This window comes from Mauremys reevesii, linkage group 5, assembly GCF_016161935.1.
Source record: "Mauremys reevesii isolate NIE-2019 linkage group 5, ASM1616193v1, whole genome shotgun sequence".
Taxonomy (NCBI): Eukaryota; Metazoa; Chordata; order Testudines; family Geoemydidae; genus Mauremys; species Mauremys reevesii.
This window is the reverse complement of record NC_052627.1, coordinates 44,795,921-44,815,331: the sequence shown is the minus strand read 5'-3', so window position 1 is coordinate 44,815,331 and position 19,411 is coordinate 44,795,921. Positions and strand designations below refer to the sequence as shown.

General features: G+C 42.6%; 1 protein-coding gene across 26 annotated transcripts in view; it reads left to right on the top strand.

Annotated features, from left to right (window-relative positions):
• The window catches only part of LOC120405806 (WD repeat-containing protein 64-like), an 89,414-nt gene that overhangs the window by 21,341 nt on the left and 48,662 nt on the right, over positions 1–19,411 (top strand). For 23 of the 26 annotated variants that reach the window (XR_005598899.1, XR_005598897.1, XR_005598896.1 and 20 more), the window contains 8 exons: positions 5,478–5,663; positions 7,321–7,409; positions 9,916–10,008; positions 10,482–10,527; positions 10,937–10,983; positions 12,539–12,656; positions 14,819–14,888; positions 17,931–18,171. Coding sequence is in view for 22 of the 26 variants with exons in the window: in XM_039539578.1 (XP_039395512.1) it covers positions 5,478–5,663; positions 7,321–7,409; positions 9,916–10,008; positions 10,482–10,527; positions 10,937–10,983; positions 12,539–12,656; positions 14,819–14,888; positions 17,931–18,171 (890 nt within the window). In the remaining 4 variants the exon portion in view is untranslated. The remainder of the gene's footprint in view (positions 1–5,477; positions 5,664–7,320; positions 7,410–9,915; positions 10,009–10,481; positions 10,528–10,936; positions 10,984–12,538; positions 12,657–14,818; positions 14,889–17,930; positions 18,172–19,411) is intronic. The other 3 variants (XM_039539570.1, XM_039539569.1, XM_039539572.1) reach the window with 1 other exon arrangement.

Sequence of the window (19,411 nt, the reverse complement as noted above, 5' to 3'; positions counted from 1 at the left end):
TTACTTGACAGTAGTAGCTCTTCCTTTAATAAAAGCCCTTCTGAAAGGAGCACTTGTACAAGGATTTAAAGGCCCTGGCCTCAAAGCTCAGTAAAAACTTAAAAGTCCCTAAATAAAAGTCTCTGGGTTCCAGCAGCAGCTTCTTCGGCTCTAAGGTCTCAGATTTCTCCACTGCCAGAAGTGCTATTACAGCCTTTCCTCTGCTAGGATAGGGTCTTTCCCAGGCCTGTCTGACTGGAGAGCACCAGAATTCCTTGTCCCTCTGCCTTTGGAGTACCACTTCTGGCTACTATAGGCTCTCTGGAATCCCCTTGCTTCTGCCTCATGAGCCTTTCCCACTGAGCTCTCCTAAGCCTTTTAGTAGGTCCAGCTGTTCTTTAATTAACTGCCTTCCCGCTACTTAGGCAGTTAGCTGTGCAGAGGTGGAGCTGGGTTGGCTCACATTCTCTTCAGCAGAGCCTGTCACAGGTAGGCTGGGTATCTGACTCCCCACAGGGCCAGCCCCATGACACTGGCTCAGAGAGCTTCTCTATTAATAAGTGTGGATGTATCATGAGAGTGTTGGGGATTAGATCTGATTGATATCTCTAGTTGGTTACTTATTTTATTTTCTGTTTTGGGGGAAGCTCCAGTGGTTTATCTTGTTTATTAATGTACTTTAAAAATGATGCCAGTGGTGCCTGGCGCCCTCCATACGCGCTTGCTTTTTCTTTTAGTTATAAATCAATAAATCTATGTTCTTAGCACAAACACATAGCATTTTCACTGGGAAACAAGCACATCACGTACAAGTGGTAGTGATCCCAGGCTCCTCACTCTGGAACTTGAGTCAAGGTAATCTAAAGACTGTGTTTATTTCCTCTAAACCTTCCTTATATTTGGGTAAATATCTTCAAGTTATGTTGTGTTTCATGTTGTCTTATTTGCCAGGTTGGGGTAAAATACATTTTAGGTCTGTAAGAGGATTTGAAATGATGGAAGTCTGGACTCATTCTCATGGAAATGGTGGATTTTCCAGGAACAATTCCTATTCTGTAGAAACTGTCCCCTGTGACATAACATGGATTTCTTATTCCTGCATTGTAGTCTGGGAAAGGGTGACTTAAAAGGTCAAAGGAGCTTTTTGGTCCCTCTACTAAAATATGGAAGGGATAGCAAGTGTGGCACTCTGGGTTTAGGGGGACATTAATATACTAGCTGCCCTTTACTCCCCACACAAGACCCAAACAAGTGTAAGCAGAGTCAGGATGAGATCTACCCTGACATCTGGTGGTACATTATGAGGAGTGGGCAAAGGAATTTTAGGAATGTGCATTTGCATTGGAAAACCCACTCCACTTAGCATAACACACAGCAGCATGGGATGGTTATTTTCACACTGTGGAATCCCCAATTTCTTTGTTATTGGGGCAGGAAGGAAAAAAAGGGGCTGTTACCTTAATTATGTGAATGAGGAACTATGAGACTGCTTTATGACAAAAATGACTCAACCTACATTAAATAGTACTTGCTAGCCAAGGGACATGGGTTCCAAAACCCAGTGAAGAGAGAGAGGGTGGGGACTGGTGTGTGTACCTGATGGTATGGGCCCCTTTTGAGGGCCTGGAACACCAATTGCACTTCCTCCTCTCTCCACTGTTAAAGAGCAGAGCTAATTTTGAATCCTTTAGGAGTCTATCTAGAGGTTGCTGACCTGAATTCACATTGGGCCATGTGGCACTGGGGCTCTCCTACTACATGTTGAAATCACTAAGAGCTGAAGTCACTAAAAGAACTAAGTTTACTGAGCGGAAATCACTGAGTGCTGTGTTAAGTAGTAGGAGAGCCTGAAGATCTATCACCAAGCAGCTGGCAGAGTGGAGCAGTCTGCAGCACGTTGGAGCAGCCCATGGAACAGTGAGCAGTGTGGAGCGGTTTGCGGGGATGGCTGACGTGGTTCACGGGTCTGCTGAAGGAGCGGCACAGCTGGTGGTGTGGAGCCAGTCCTGGTGAAGGCTGCAGCAGAACTCCACGGAGAAGCGGGGCAGTCGGCCCTGGCCCACGTAAGGTGTCCCTTAGCACTCCCCATTTCCACCTGGGGGGGGGAGGGAACTCTGCAGATAAACTTTTGAACTCTGGGGTGGCACTGACCAGAGACTGAGACTTTTGGGTTGTTGGACTTTGGGGTGATTGGACTTAAGACCCTAAGGACAGTGCCAAATGTACTTGGAGGGGGGTTTTGCTTCTGGTTTGTTCCTCCTTTATTAAAAGGATTTTGCTACACTCAGACTTCCCAGGTCACTGGGTGGGGCTCGAGCCGGTTTTGCATTGTGTTATTGAAACGGAACCCTGGATACTGAACCCGGCCCTTGTTGCTGCCAACTCAGAGGGGCAGAAGGGTTACATTTTGACCTCTCGGATCAGGGACGACTTTGAGAGTCACCTTCTGAAGGAGGTGCTGAGGATAGCAGGAATTAAAAAGTCGAGGACAACGCCTTATCACCCGCAGGGTGACCCTCAGCCAGAGAGGTTCAACCGAACCCTGTTAGATATGTTAGGGACTTTGCGGCCAGAGCAGAAGGCAACCTGGAGCCAACATGTTGCATTTCTGGTGCACGCGAGTCACCCCATATCTCTTGATGTTTGAACCAAGATTACCCATAGACCTGTGCTTTGGTGTATCAGAGGATGGCGATAGCTATGAAACCCATCAGCAATATGTATCCCGACTACGAAAAGCTGCGGGATGCTTACAAGAATGCAGACCGCAACAAACATCGATATGATTCTAGAGTGCAAGAGCTCCAGCCAGGGACAGAGTCCTGCTAATTTGGGTATTGCTGGCAAACACAAGATAGCTGACAGATGGAAAGCAATACCTTACTTGGTGATGGAAAAGCTAGAGACCTGCCGGTCTACAAGATCAAACCTGAAGAGGGTCCAGGGCAGACAAAGACCGTGCATAGAAACCGCAGCCCTTATGAGATGGACCACAACAGGGCAATTGGGCAGAACGAAGGTGCTGTACCAAAGCCACCTCCCAACGTGGACAGCCGGCCTCCTGCAGCTAACCTACCCCTACTCAGCACATCTGAGAGTGAGTCTGAGGAGGAAGACACAACCATGGTGTATCCTAGGATGAAGACAAGATTGCAGTCTCGATCAGCTGAATCAAAAGAGACTACCTCCTCTTCCGCCCTAAACCCTATGGCAGAAGTATTTAGGCCCATTCCTGACACTCCTGAGCCACTGGTGGAACCCCCATGTAATGACTTACACAGATTATTGGACAGTGGCGACATACAGATGGAAGATGTCCCAAGCACCTTCGATCCTCCACGGTTAGAACTAGAAATGCAGGGGCCTATGCCAGTATCCGAGGGGAACTCACAGGAAACCTCCCCATCCAGAGGATGTCCCCCCTACCACAGCAACAGAGATTCTCCATAGGCGAGACAGAGTAATAAGACCAGTGAAACGGCTAACTTACGATGCACCTGGGGTGATTAGTGAGGAGCCAATACATTTAGCACACAGGTTTGTGAAAGCTAAAGTGGGCTATCTGAGGCCCTTTGGAGGACCAGTAAGTTGGTATAGAATGTGATTTGTCGGGACGACAAATTCTCGGCTGGGGGGAGGATGTAAGCAGAGTCAGGATGAGATCTACCCTGACATCAGGTGGTACATTATGAGGAGTGGGCAAAGGAATTTTAGGAATGTGCATTTGCATTGGAAAACCCACTCCACTTAGCATAACACACAGCAGCATGGGATGGTTATTTTGTTATTGGGGCAGGAAGGAAAAAAAGGGGCTGTTACCTTAATTATGTGAATGAGGAACTATGAGACTGCTTTATGACAAAAATGACTCAACCTACATTAAATAGTACTTGCTAGCCAAGGGACATGGGTTCCAAAACCCAGTGAAGAGAGAGAGGGTGGGGACTGGTGTGTGTACCTGATGGTATGGGCCCCTTTTGAGGGCCTGGAACACCAATTGCACTTCCTCCTCTCTCCACTGTTAAAGAGCAGAGCTAATTTTGAATCCTTTAGGAGTCTATCTAGAGGTTGCTGACCTGAATTCACATTGGGCCATGTGGCACTGGGGCTCTCCTACTACATGTTGAAATCACTAAGAGCTGAAGTCACTAAAAGAACTAAGTTTACTGAGCGGAAATCACTGAGTGCTGTGTTAAGTAGTAGGAGAGCCTGAAGATCTATCACCAAGCAGCTGGCAGAGTGGAGCAGTCTGCAGCACGTTGGAGCAGCCCATGGAACAGTGAGCAGTGTGGAGCGGTTTGCGGGATGGCTGACGTGGTTCACGGGTCTGCTGAAGGAGCGGCACAGCTGGTGGTGTGGAGCCAGTCCTGGTGAAGGCTGCAGCAGAACTCCACGGAGAAGCGGGCAGTCGGCCCTGGCCCACGTAAGGTGTCCCTTAGCACCCTCCCCCATTTCCACCTGGGGGGGGGAGGGAACTCTGCAGATAAACTTTTGAACTCTGGGGTGGCACTGACCAGAGACTGAGACTTTTGGGTTGTTGGACTTTGGGGTGATTGGACTTAAGACCCTAAGGACAGTGCCAAATGTACTTGGAGGGGGGTTTTGCTTCTGGTTTGTTCCTCCTTTATTAAAAGGATTTTGCTACACTCAGACTTATTGCCTCCTGGAGGCGCCGGGGTGGTAGGTAATTGTCCCAGGTCACTGGGTTTTGCATTGTGTTATTGAAACGGAACCCCTGGATACTGAACCCGGCCCTTGTTGCTGCCAACTCAGAGGGGCAGAAGGGTTACACAAGCAAATTGCAGGATGAGAGAAGAAATCAAGTTGCCCCCTGAAAAATTGAAAAGGGGTGTGGCCTACTTCCTGTCCCTTGAAGAGGCCTCACTTAGAAGATTCACTGGCAGTTGGCAAGTTTCTCATGGCTTCAGTTTTCATTGTGCAAATTTTTTTGAAATCTTCAGCATGTGACTTTGTATCAGTTTGCAAAGTCACTGGAAGTAATATGCTCAACTCCTGTGCGTCACTTCCTGAATTCCCATCACATGACATTCACCTCCTGCAACTGAATGAAGTGCTGCATATGAGGACTCTGAAGGGCCTGTATCCCATCCTGTTTGTCACCGTAACTTGACATTCAGAATCTCAAAATGAGTTCTCAATAGATTTGCATTCATGTCTTCATGAGATTGTTTTGACAACACAAATGAATAAGCTAACTAGCATCATGCTTGTGCAGTGAACTGATTTCATGAATTTTATGAATTGCTGCATGAGTCCTTATGTGTTTAGTATCAAAACAAAGAAATTGGACTCAATTCTGAAAAACTCCCATTAACTTCAACACAAACTGGATTAGAACTTCTTTCACAAGTTTTTAGTGTTAGGTTTGTGTAAGTGTGTAATTATATATTTAAAGGGAATCTCAGACAAGCTATATTCTGGTGTAACTTTATTGAATGTAATTTTGTTTTCACATGTAACTGTATTGCCATGCGAAGGAAGAGTACCAACCAAGGACCAAGCAAATATTTCACCATCTACCTACAGTGTCAGAGATGCCACACAGAGAACCCCTCCTCCACATCTCTCCTACAGTGGATAATAACATCATAGGTGTTGGGCAGGATGGACTGGTTTCCATCTGGACCAGAAACTTAAAATTGAAGAAAAGTCGGCTTATACTTGTGAGTTTTTGTTTTTGTTTTTGTTTTTTTAAAAAAAGAATGCCATTTAAAGAAAGCTATATAGTTGATGATGCCTCAGAATCTTCACCCTCTGACCCTAGAAAGTAAGTATTTCCACATAGAATATCACATTTAAATTTCAGAACTCATATCTGATGTCGGAGAGGAGAAACTCATTTTTGTTATTTGGAAGCAGCTGTTTCACAGAATTTTAAAGCGATGGAAAGATTAGTTTTTACTGTCAGTAAAGTCCCATTAACTGATTATTGGTTCAATTTGTTAGATTAGCTGATTTGATGTCAAACTCTGGAACGTCCTTGGTGGATTTTTGCAATTCACAGTGGTGTGTTAACACTGAAACTCATATATTACATGATATATTCACATTATAAATCACAATAAATAAATCTTTCAGATGAAGATCAATAAAAGATCTTGTTAGTTAGATGTGTTATCTGTAAAGGCATTATGCTGCTATTTGCAAGAGCAGAAGCGTTGGCATCTGTGTTTCGCCAAGTGTTAGTTGAGGTCAAATCCAAATAAACCTCCACAAACTCCCAATTTTGCTTGGTTGGAAGCTGTGGCCTTTCCTTTTGATAGTTATCTATGCCTTTGCTGCCTCCATATTTATTTAGATTTATAAAATTAAAAAAAGGCACCTAAAAAGCTTTGAGTGCTTTCCCACTATTTAGATGCACATCTGAATTATACAGATTTCAGCTTCAACCCTTACCTCCCAGGCACAATCACATAGTAAACCAATACCCCATTGCACTGATACACTACCCCTCTGTAAATCAGCCTGCCAAAATGAGCTTGGTAGCATTAAGTACTACAGTGTATTCTACTGGGTAGTGGCTTGAACAGCACCCATTTATGTAGCAGTGTTTTTCACCTGGAGTGTATTATACCCATGCTCCAGAGACTGAACTAGCTTCCAGTTCAAATCTGAGTGTGATTCTAGATGCTGGTTTTGAGCCCTAAAAGTTTTTATAGTTTGGGTCCTGTGTATTTATGACACAACCTCTCTGAGTTCTTTTCCTAGCAGCTGACCGAGCAGGCACACGAGAGTTGCCAGTCCACAGATTTACAAACTGGCTGCAGGGTGTTTGCACTAGAGACTGAGGCTGAGAATTCACAGCTCCATGGTTCATCCTCAGTCCAATGCAGCCGGAATTTTTTAACCCTCACATCATACTGCAAAGCCAGGGTAAACTAGCAGGCCTTCTCTGGTCTTTGTTAGACTAACATTGTGTATCCAATTGTCAAGTGCACCAGTGGTCACAATGGTTAAATGCTAACATAGGACTGCACGGGGTTCCCTGAGGCAGATTCCTTCCTTAATAGGCCAGCTGACCTCTATATAATCACACATCAATCACCCAATTAACTAACAGACTCATAGACTTTGAGATCAGAAAGGACCATCGTGATCAGAGGCTGACCTCCTGCACGTTTTAGGTCACAGAACCTCACCCACCCACACCTAATATCTCATGCTGTATCTGAATTCTTGTTCTAATTAGTATTTTTCCTTTAGGTATTTTTCAGAACTCAAATATTTGTATTTATACAGACATTGAATCTATGCACTTATATTTTTTTAATGTATTTTCATCTCACATTAATTTCTTGGCAATTTCCTTTTGGATTGCAGGATGAAAACAAAGTATTAAACAGAAAACTGAAATGGATTTCAGATTCAACTTTAATGCCTCAGTACAATAAGCTGATTATTGGAACCTGGTAAGTAACGCTTTGCTGGACTTCTGAGTATGAATGAAACACTCACATTTGAACAGTACTTTGGACTTGAACAAAATACAGCCTCTTCAACACAGATGAATGAAGTTTTATTTTAAAAGATGAATGGGTCAGAAAAGGGGAACATGCCTTTGTTGGAAATTTGAACCTTAGAATAAATATAACTTCCTATCTCAAGACCAGTGAGCGGCCTCAGTCCAGTCCCAAGACCAGGGGTTGGCAACCTTTCAGCAGTGGTGTGCCGAGTCTTCATTTATTCACTCTAATTTAAGGTTTCGTGTGCCAGTAATACATTTTAACGTTTTTAGAAGGTCTCTTTCTACAAGTCCATAATTTATAACTAAACTGTTGTTGTATGTAAAGTAAATAAGGTTTTTTAAATGTTTAAGAAGCTTCAATTAAAATTAAATTAAAATGCTGAGCCCCCCGGACTGGTGGCCAGGACTCGGGCAGTGTGAGTGCCACTGAAAATCAGCTTGTGTGTCACCTTCGGCACTTGTGCCATAGGTTGCCTACTCCTGCCCTAGACAATTGATATTGAATATGTGCAATCCTGATGGGTAAATTTTAGAATTTGGGATTAGTATTTTCCTCCATATACAGCATAGCACTACAAAATACATCTGTTGTCGCTCAAAGGGTTTAATGCCTTCCTCAGAAGCATCAAGTATTAACCACTGCCAGGTGAAGCATACTAGGTCTATGGATGAATGTATCGATCTGATTTGGCAATTCCTATGTTCCTAGGATGAGAGTGCTTGTGTAACTGCTGAAGTTCATCTCATCTTTAAAAGTCTGGCTCTTCACTATCAGTATAGAGTTTTTTGAGGCATGAAGTAAAATTTTAGTTAATTATAGCAGGATGACAGGCCACCACTTAAATATGTAGTTTCCCTCTCTCAGTGCAAAACTTTGATGTAACTTCAGTTTTGCAGCTTCTTCAAGTTTGTGACTCTTTTGAAGCAAATAAGACTATGCTCTCAAGAATGAAAATACTTTTGAGCCAAATTCAGCTTTGGTGTATGCAGGTACAGCTCCACTGAAGTCAGAAGTTGTGCTTCCTTGCACCAGGGCTGAATTTGGCTCCTCCTATTCATGATCAAAATTCTCTCTGAAAGAAAAAATTGCATTTCTTCCATTTTATTCACAGCAAATTATCAAAGTACTTTATTCAAAGTGAATAGAAAAGAGACAGTAGTCACCTGGAATTCAGAGGTTCAAAAGTGTTAAATACGGCTCAGCTACTGATAGGTCCTTACATTTCATCAGCAAGATCCAGGAAAGGGTTAGTGTTACAAATCTGGAGTACTTTGGTCAAGGTGTCCTTGAGACAATCTGGACGTGCATGGAGATTTTAGAGCACTTTGAAATATCAGTTCTTAAACAAAAAGCTATGTTTTTGTTAGTGTTCCTCCCTAATATTCTCTTTTGCTGTGTTCAGAGATCGATCACGTAGTTTTTTTCCTTTAGAGCTTTTTCATTACATTCTGCCAGGCTATTTGTAACATCTTATTGCAGCATAACACTGATGTAACGAGTAGAATTTCTGTTCTCTCTTTTCCTCTCTATAGCCAACATTTTCTCTTTAAAATAACTGTACTTTACCACTTCCAATTGCTCTGGTGGCTTCTCGACAGAATGATATATTCATCTGTTAATGTACCCACATTACTCTCAGTATCAGAGTGAGTTATATGGGATTGGATATTAGGATTAATGAGAGGTTTTTAGAGATGTGAGTGCATTGAGAGGAGACCCATATAATCTTAGGCTGGTCTACACTAGCAACTTGTGTTGGTATAACTGCATCGGTCAGGGGGGTGGAAAATTCCCCCTCCACCCCCCACCTCCCCGAGCGAGTTATACTGACCTAACTCCCAGTGTAGACAGCGCTGTGTCGATGGGAGAGCTTTTCCTGTCAACATAGCTATTGCTTCTAAGGAGGTGTGGAGTATCTACGCCGATGGGAGAAGCCCTACATTCCACATAGGTAGCGTCTTCAATGAAGCTTTGCAGCTGCACCACTGTAGCCTTTTAAGTGTAGACTTGCCCTTGGTCTCTTCATTATTACACAGATGAAAGGAAACTGGGCTCATCTGTCTGACTAATCATGAAATCTCCATGAGAGGGCGTGTCCTGTAGTGACTAGAACAAGGAACAGTTAGGACGGTTTAGCATTATTCCTGGTTCTGCCTCTGATTCTCTAGACTGATTCTCTTCTCCTACACCAATTTTACATAAGTGAAAATAAACTTCAGTCAAGTTTCTCCTGATTTACATCAATCTGAGAAGCACATCAGACTTAACATCTCTTTGCTTTGGTCCATCTGTAAAATAGATATAATATTTCTTCCATAGAGATACGGTTGTTAATAATATTAATGAAAGGTATGATAGTAGTGCAAATTATTATTGTTTATTAAAAAGCCAATATTTCATGTACACTAGTGTATTAAGTAAAATCCACGGTGTTTCATGAATGTTTCAGTGACAGAGAGATACGTCTATATGAACTTTCCAACTTTGAACCATACTGTCAAATCATTGGCCTTGAAACAATGCCTCTACACCTAGATTACAGGTATGATCTGCTATTCATATCAATTATAATCAAAGATGACAGGATATTCTGTTCCTGATGAAAATTTGGGGCCACATTTACTGCTGGCATGTGCCAGTGCAGCTTCATTAAAAATATTAGAGTTGAGCCTGTTATGCCAATAGTGAATTTTTTCCTGTATCTTTTTTGTGTGTTTCAGCAATGCTATCAAGTTTTAAGTGGTTTGTGGTATAGATTGTGGCTAAAAACCTGGCTCTGCTGAAGTCAAGGAGAGTTTAACCACTGACTTCAATGGAGCCAGGATTGTATCCTGTGTCTGCAGTTATACAGAAGTGCAGATATTGGTTGTATTGTTATCTCATTTATTTCACAAATTAATCAATATTACTTGTAATTAATCTTACTATTTTTATTACATAAATTGATCTTTGACTTTACTGGGAATGGCTGCGTTATTGAATCCCTTGTAAAAATCTGTTTATCCTTTTATGAAGTGTTCGAGAGGAAGATGAATGCATAATATTGTACGGTGATGAACAGGTATGTGAATTATACTTGTACAAAATGTTCAATTTAATTAAAATATAGTAGAATAAATATTAGTTTAGTATAACAAGTTAGCCTGTATAGCTTAAACATACTCCCTCAGAATAGGTTTTTTTCTTTTCTTTTGTTTTAATTATCTTTGCTGTTTATGATAGTGAAGCTGACTAATATATGAATAAGTTGACTAATGGGAAGCATAGTTGGGAACAATCCAGTAAAATGTTTAAAACAAGCAGGAATGTTTTGACTGGGAATTCAATGCTAGAAACAAAAATGTCTTTTTAAACTAAGAGTTTAAAACTGACTATGTGCTTTAAATATTCATGATGTTATAGGTGAAATTTGAACTCTTTTCTCGATCCCTTTATTATGAGTGCTAACTTGTTGGCATTTTGTTCCATAGGGCTGTGTTAACATCATCTTGATCTCTTCTGTGGGAGAAACACTGAGGTATGTAATTAGTTGTTTAGATCTCAGCAGAAGATGATGCGAAGAATCATACCCAGCTCAAGCAAGCTTAGCAACAGGGGCGGCTCTAGGTATTTTGCCGCCCCAAGCACGGCAGTCAGGCTGCCTTCGGCAGCACGCCTGCGGGAGGTCCGCCAAAGCCGCGGGATCAGCGGACCCTCCACAGGCATGCCGCCGAAGGCAACCTGCCTGTCGCCCTTGTGGTGACCGGCAGAGCACCCCCCCATGGCTTGCCGCTCCAGGCACGCGCTTGGCGTGCTGGTGCCTGGAGCCGCCCCTGCTTAGCACAGCCTTAAGTTCAGTTGCTAGAAGTGCTTCCAAGGGCCATAAGGATCTTTCTTTGAGTCTCAGATGTACTAATGCACAAGATACAGCTCTAGGGAATCCAGCTGTCAGATGGTGGATTTCATTAATTCGTTAGATCACTAGGGTCTGGCTAGCTACTGACACCTGAGCACCTACAAATACTTCAGTTGATGGCAATGATAATAAATACTGATCATTTTAAAACAGTGCTTTACATTCTCTAAAGGCTGTAGTGATAAACAATTATAGTTAAAACTATGTTTATAAAAGCTTATAGACCAGAGAGGAGAAAGAGCCAGTGGTCGGAGGAGGGATCTTGTGGCTGAACAATGAGCCCATTGGTCAATTGAGAAGCACCAGCGACAGGCTGCTGAAGTGAATTCTGTCTTGTTCTTAGGTTCGTGGTGTAACGTACAGCCTAGTTGCTGGGAGTGAGTGGCTGGATGTTGAAGTGTAGGGGAAGGAGAAGGGATGTATATTGCTCTCAGAAGTTTTCCAACAATCCCACTTCCTGATTCTTATGTTCTAATTGACACAATGCTGGAATGAGTAGACTGTAAACACAGCAAGGGATTCTGTTATTGAAATAAAAAATCCATTACAATTACATTTAATGTCAGATTTAGTCATTTTTATATTATTTTTAACAAAAAAATCTACAATTTTGGCCTAAGCTACTTGGTAGTATCCATTTAATTAAGAACAAATTGGTTTTATAATTTCTGTCTCACTTATACCACTTTGATGACTGTATCACTCCCATTGATTTCAGTGGAGTTGCTCCTTATGTTCACCTGGCTAAGTGAGAGCAGAATTATATTTTATAATACTATAATTTATACTCAGAAATCTAGCTCTTTGGGATGGTCCCATTTTTGTTTTATGTTTGTACAGTACCCACCACAATGGGCTCCTACCCTCTTGATACTACTTCGAGAGTAATAGCCCAGAGTATTCAATTATAAGAGCTGATTTTCAGACATCCTCTTTATTCCAGTCTCATTAGCAAAGGCTTGAGGCTTGATGTTCAACTGCCTTGCATCTTGTGTTGTTGTTCCTTTAACACCTGTGCAAAGTGAATGTCTGATTCAAGAGAATGGTTTGCACAGTTATAAATGAATAAACAAGGTCCGAGGCACTGGGCAACCAAATCATTTTATTAAAAATAATCAGTTTATAAAACAAAACAAACTCAATTCCCTCAGTTACCAACAGTTTCCCATGACTATAGGAATTGGACAAAGTGTCCAGCTGTGGAGGAAATCCCCAGTGTTTCCATGGAGAACATTAATGACAGTAGAAATATCACCTTCATTCGCTGGAAGGTTCATAATGATTGGGTGACCAAGGTAAGAAAACTTGACTTGCAGTGTTAAGGGTGTTCTGTATTTGGGAGCCTAAATTTCATTCTACTTCCTAACTTCTCAGTACATTTTATTGTTGTTGTTTTCTTTGCAAGCCTCCTGTAGCGCACCTTTCATTTGTACATTTCAATAGTATTATTAATGCATTGACTATGAAATTATATTTGTTACCATATACATCGTTGCTAAATAGCTAAAACTATGTATTACTTTGGAAAGAATTACAGAGTAGCTGAGTTCCTCCTTCCCTCGCCATCCCAGCCACCCTCCCCTTTTTAGTGGAGTTTTCCACGTCTGAGTACGATCACCCCTTTATTATTTTTTGTACAGTAGCACCCAAAGGCTCCGGCTGAGTTCAAGTTCCCATTGTGCTAGGTAGTGAACTTACACATAGTTAGAGACAGTTCTTGCCCGAAATAGCTTACAGTCTAAATAGACAAGACAGAAAAGCATGATGGAAAGGAAATAATATTGTGTCCCCACATTATTTAAAGTTGGGGAAACTGAGGCACTATTAGATTAAGTGATTTGCCAAAGGTCAAACAGGAAATGTTATGGCAGAGCTGGGAATTCAACACAGATTTCCTCCCAGTTCATATCCTGCCCACCATTCTGCTATGGGAGTAGGACCAGGGGGTAATTCCTTTTGGAGTCCCACAGTACTTCTCCTTGTTTGACCAGAGTCACTGTGGAGCTAAAAAAGCCCATTCTCCCCCTTGGGTGACTCATGCTGCTTCTGTGGCACTCCCAGCCTTTGGTGACCTCAGAAATGAAACACCAGAACTGAGAATCCAGCTGGATAAGACGAGGACTCTGGTTTGTCAGGTAGGAGATCTATTGGTCTGGCCTCCGTGGCTGATGTTTTAATTTGAAGTTAAGACCATATGTAACATTATTGGGGTAGGGGGCTCTCTCATGTCAGCTGCTTCATGTGTTTTGTGAGTGGACCTTTCATGCCAGACTTTCCAGGCAGTGTTTGAGAGACTAGCACACAATTTTCCCTATTAATAACTGCATCATGCCCTATTCCCTATGGCCCAGTTTACAAAAGTACTTAGGTGCCTAAGTCCAGCATTTAGGCACTACTGACGTCATCAAAATGTCTGTTCAACTGCTACCTCACCCCATAGGTGCCTAAGCTTCCACTTGTCAGCATTCACAGAGCCACCTAAACAGTGACTTTCTCCCACAGCCAGCAAGCTGCTCAAAGCCCTAACTCAAGTCAAAGCCCCAGAATCCCCAAAGCAGGATTCTCAAACTAGGCAGAGGTCTCCTCTGTCTCTGTCACCAGCAGGGACTATTCCTTAGGCCCACTTTTGAGCATGCACAAAACCTGATACAGCCAAGAGAGAAAATCTCTCTCTCCCACCCAGGGTGTTTAGGACACTCACCTGGAAAGTGGGAGCCTGGTGTTCAAGTCCCCTCTCTGCCCAATTTGGAGCAAGGACTTGAACCAAGCTCTCCCACATCATAGTTGTGTGCCCTAACCGTTAAGCTGGAGGGCATGGATCAGTGTTCATGTTTCACTCCCCATCAGTACCCAGCCCAGGCCAGGGAAAATGATGATCCAACCAACAGACCAAATAAGGTGATGAATCCTGGTCACGTTCCACCTGAGGCACGTTGCACATGTGGTAAGAAGACGACCATGAAGCTATTGACTATTCAGGTTTGAGGTCCCCTTCCTTCACAAGAAAGGGCTGACCTGGCTTAGACATGTAATTCCAGGAGAGGGTTCATGGCTGAGAATCATGAGTGGAGGGAGGTACCTACTTCTGGTCCATCAAGCACCTAAATACCTGTGAGAATCTGGGCCAAAGCCCTTTCCTCACAGTTCACTTCTGGATAGTGTAACTCAGCTTGCTGGCTTCTGAGGATCCCTTTCTTAGGTACCTGATTCTCCCTATCCATTATATGGGGAGCCTAGGCACCTAGGTCAGGGCTGACAATTTCACGGGGTGGCAGGGCACCTAAGGGTCAGCCATTGCAACACTGAGTGGAACAACGCCCCAGTACCTTTTTGAATTTGGCCCTAAATGTGTCTGGATATAAGAGTATACAAGACTTTTTAAAAAACACAGTTAAGCATGAAAAGTGTGTCAGGCATTTCCTGAAAATTTCTGCATTTTTTTTCTGTTCTGTTGCAGATCAAATACATTCATTCTATAGAATCCATTATATCCAGTTCAAATGATGATTATACTGCACTAGTTATAGGTAAGTGAAAATTCACAAGCAGAAGAAACTTGTCACAAGTTGAAATAACATCTGTCAGAAGGAAGGCTGGCCCTTGAATCCCAGCAGTTCCTTAAGAGGATGACCCTGTCCTGATCAGTTTCATGTTCAAAGTCCATAAGGATGTCAAAGATTCCCCACTGTGCAGAATGTAATCTCACAACGGGCCTTCTGGCTCGTAGGGGGAAGAGTCCTAAGGCCATTCCTAAAGACAGATTTCTCTGCACAGCAGTGCTGCAGTTTGGTTACCTGGCTCTAATGGCCTATGACATTTTGAACTCTCTTCAGTATTTCTTAAACTGTGGTGCTAAAATGCTGCTCCCTTCTCTTCCAAACTGCTTGTTTAAAAAAAAGAGTAAGCTGCAAATCATTGGGTATGAGGACTTAAAACTATTTGATTGTTTCAATATTTTACCGGCACTTGAATTTGCAAATGATCTGGATCCCTTAGACAGTGCAATGTGGAGAGACCTAATATTGCTGAGGTCATTCAGGTGATTAGAAGAGCACCAGTATGCCACACTGTGAGATTTGAAATCTCTCTGAACAAATTATCAATTACTTTATACTATGAATGGCTGAAACCCCAGTTACAATTGCATTACTGTTTTTCAGTTCATACTGTGTAGGTCATCTCTGTGACATGAGAGCAGGTATCTGCCTCTTTAGCTTCCAAACTTTCATTACTGTCATTATCCCTGAGAACAAAAAGCCATCTGAGCATATGGACACAAGGTACCATTTTTCACACCATCATTTAAAAATAATTTATAACAATACTGTAACACATTACTCCAAATGACATTTCTCAATGTTCTTTATGGGTAGAGCAAATCACTATGGTGTTTGCTTCCTAAATGATGATGGAGGAAGGAGAGATGAAGAACCTATATAATGGTTTGTTATATGAGGGAGCAATTGCAGCAATGAGTTATCTGCAAAATCAATTTGGCTGTTATCGGAGATCAGTGATGTTGGCTTGAATGTCTACTTGTATGTTCATTTAGAAAAATTAGAGCTTCTCTGTTACATTTCCCCACAAATAAAGAGCAATGCAGGTATTTTTCAGTCAAGATTGCTTTAATCTGAAATCAGAAAACAATTGAAAAGAATGACCAAATATTAAGCCTCAGAGAGAGGGAGATCGTAAGAAAACATAGTGACTGTAACATTCTACAGATATACTGAAAATCAAAATGGCATCTGACTCAGCTTTCCCTGTAACAGGTAGAAAGATACCTCTATCCCCTACAAAACAATCAGGTGCCCTTCTCAAGTTTTTTCACCACAGACTTTTCTTGTCTGAAGGCCTGCTCCTGCTGGGGTTTTCTGTGGAATGGGATAAACCAGTTAAATAATGCTTAGGCCCTGATCCTCCAAGCCACACAGCCCTGCATGGTTACAGGGGTCTTCCTGTAAGGGGCACCTTGCAGGACTGGGGTTTAAATTACCTACCCGAAACGGGTATTGTGGTACTCAAATTAGATAATGGTTTTAAGGTGCTTTGAACATGAAAGGGGCTATAAACATTATTCTGTATTTTTGCTTTGACATTCACACAGACTCAGAGAAACCACCAACTTTCATTTAGTTTTGCACTGAGCTCTTGGCATATAGGGAGGGCTGCAGATTTGTCACTGCATTTTATTATCAAATAATCACCGAGAAGTCACAGTACATTTAGTAAAAGTCAAGGGCTTAAGGGGGAAAATGGGGTGTTGTGATGGAGTAGGGACTGTCTGTGTGGGGGATGGGAGAGCCGGGGAGGACTTTAGGTGATGGACAATACCTGAGCCTGTAACCTGAGCTAGGCAGCGGGGAGGGGAGGTCAACACCTTTGCCCGGGAAGCTAGACAAAGGCAGAGAGCTGGCTGGAGAGGGTTGGGTCAGTTTCGGTTTGGGGCTGGGGGGTGCAGTGCAGGGAATCCCAAGCTGGGAACTAAGCTCCCTGCACCCCCAGAAGGACCAGTTTGAGGGGTCCTGGCCGTATTTCTAAGCTCTGCTGTATCCTGCATTCCTGTTGTCCAATAAACTTTCTGTTTTACTGGCTGGCTGAGAGTCACTGTGAGTCCCAGGAAGAGGGGTGCAGAGCCGGATTCCCCCACACTCCATGACAGGTGTAAAGTCATGGAAGTGCCATTTAAAGTGGGGGAGGCATGTGCGAGAGGAAGTTAGGTCTTGCACCTGTGGGGTGGGGCAAGGCTGCAGAGCAAGCCCACCCCACAGCAGTAGCTCCTGTTCTACATGTCTGGGCCGTTCCCTGCTCCAGATATTGCAACCTGGTGTACAGCGTCACAGTGCTGCTCAGGTTTGGCCTTTTGTCCTGAGAGTGGGATAGCAGGGCCAAACCTGAGTGGTGCTGCAGCCTTCTGCACCGGGTCACGCCAAACAGAACGGGGAGCCACACCCGGACCTGCAGGACAAGAGCTGCTGCTGTGCCGTGAGTTTATTAAAATTATGGACACAAAAAAAAGTCATGGATAAACAGAAAACTCATGGTATCGGAGATTTTTTTACCACCGTGACAATCCAGCAGCCTTGCATATAGGTAAAAGGAGAAAATGATTTTTCAAACATTTGACTTCTAAATGGTACACCTCTACCCTGTCCTCGGGAGCCAAAAAAATCTTACCGCGTTATAGGTGAAACCGCATTATATCGAACTTGCTTTGATCCGCCGGAGCACGCAGCCCTGCCCCACCCCCCCAGAGCGCTGCTTTACTGTTGTATCCGAATTCATGTTATATCGGGGTAGAGGTGTACTTTTGTATTCTATGTATGCACTCTTTTTAACAGCTTTGAATCTTCATCCTCGCAACACAGACCCCAATCCTGTAAACACTTCCACCCATGCTTAACTTTATCTACACGTGGGTATTCCCATTGACCTCAATAAGACTTCTTGCATGAGTAAAGTTAAGCACTTGTGCCTTTGCAGGATTGGGGCCTTGCCATTTGCTTTTAATGTAATTGAAAAAAGCACGTTTGAGTTTATTTTTCTCATTTCCAATTTTTCTGGCACAGGCTGTGTCAATGAAACTAAAGACGTGCAGCATCGTTTGAGGATTCTGATGGACTCCAGCAGCATTCCAACCAAGTGCTGTCTGCCAGGTGGGGCTTCCCCTCCAAGGCGCTTTAACTGTGATGAATCCCAATTCAAAGTGCACAGAGGGGTCAAGGCCTTTGACTTCTGTAAAGAAAGTAACATTCTTGTGACTGGCGGTTTGGACCGGAATATTCGTCTATGGAATCCTTATGTTCCTGGGTAGGTGGCTGAAGGACTAACCAGTGTTAGTCAGTTTTCATGTATTATTTGTTTATGGTAGCACTAACAATGTATTTTTTAATATGTTCAAGCGGGATGATCCCTGTTCCAAAACTAAGGCTAAGACTAAAAGCTATGTTTGTTTTGAATTATGGTATGGTATCATGCAAAGCCTGCAAGTGCAATGCTGCTGGGAAAGTGACTACAAAATTGGCACTGTGGTTCTCCAGGTGTAGTCTTTCAGGCCCCAGTCTTGTAAATTCTTATACATATGCTTAACTTTATGTACTCTGAGTAATGCCACTGACTTCTGGACCCTTCATGTTGATTTTCAATAACCTTTGGAACGTTGGGGAAGTTCCAGAGTACTGTCAGATAGCGAATGTTGTGAGAATATTTTACAAAGGTAAACAAGACAACGCATATAATTATAGGCCTGTCAGAAATTCCAGCCAAAATAAGGGAATGGCTGATATGGGACTTGATTAATAAAGAATTTAAAGGAGAGTAATTAATGCCACTCAACATGTGTTTGTGGAAAATAGATTCTGTCAAATTAACTTGATATTTTATTTGATGAGATGACTAGTTTGGGTTGATAAAGGTGTTTGATATACTCTTCAGATCGTATAAATCTTTTGCCCTATATTTAGACTTCTCTTAGTCATTTCACTTAGTACTGCACAATATTTTGATTAAAAAAACTAGAACAGTACAAATCAACATGGCACTTTAAGTGGGTAACTGACAGGTTTCAAAATGTAACTGTAAATGAAGAATCATCATCATCATCATCTAGTGGGGACCTGTAGAGAATCAATTCTTGGCCCTACACTATCATTTTTATCAGCGACCTGATAAATTATTGGATACAGTTTTATGGATAAAGTTTTAAAGTAATTATGGATAAAGTTTGCAGATCATACAAAGATTTGGGGAGTGATAAATAATGAAGAGGACAGATCACTAATCCAGAGAACTATGAATGGCATGGTAAGCTGGATGTAAGAAAACACAATATATGTTATACCTTTAGGCAATACAGGCAATAAAGTTATACATTTAGAATGCAGGCAATCTGTCACAGCATAACTGGTCTCTGTGAGTAGACAAGGCCCAGCACATGTGTGTCAGAACAGTTGGGCCCAACTGAGTCAATTAAAGGGATCAGGGCTACACCGGCGGCTAGAAAAAGCATGTAAAAGGGCAGGCAGGGGAGGTGTGACTGAGGCAGGTTGTG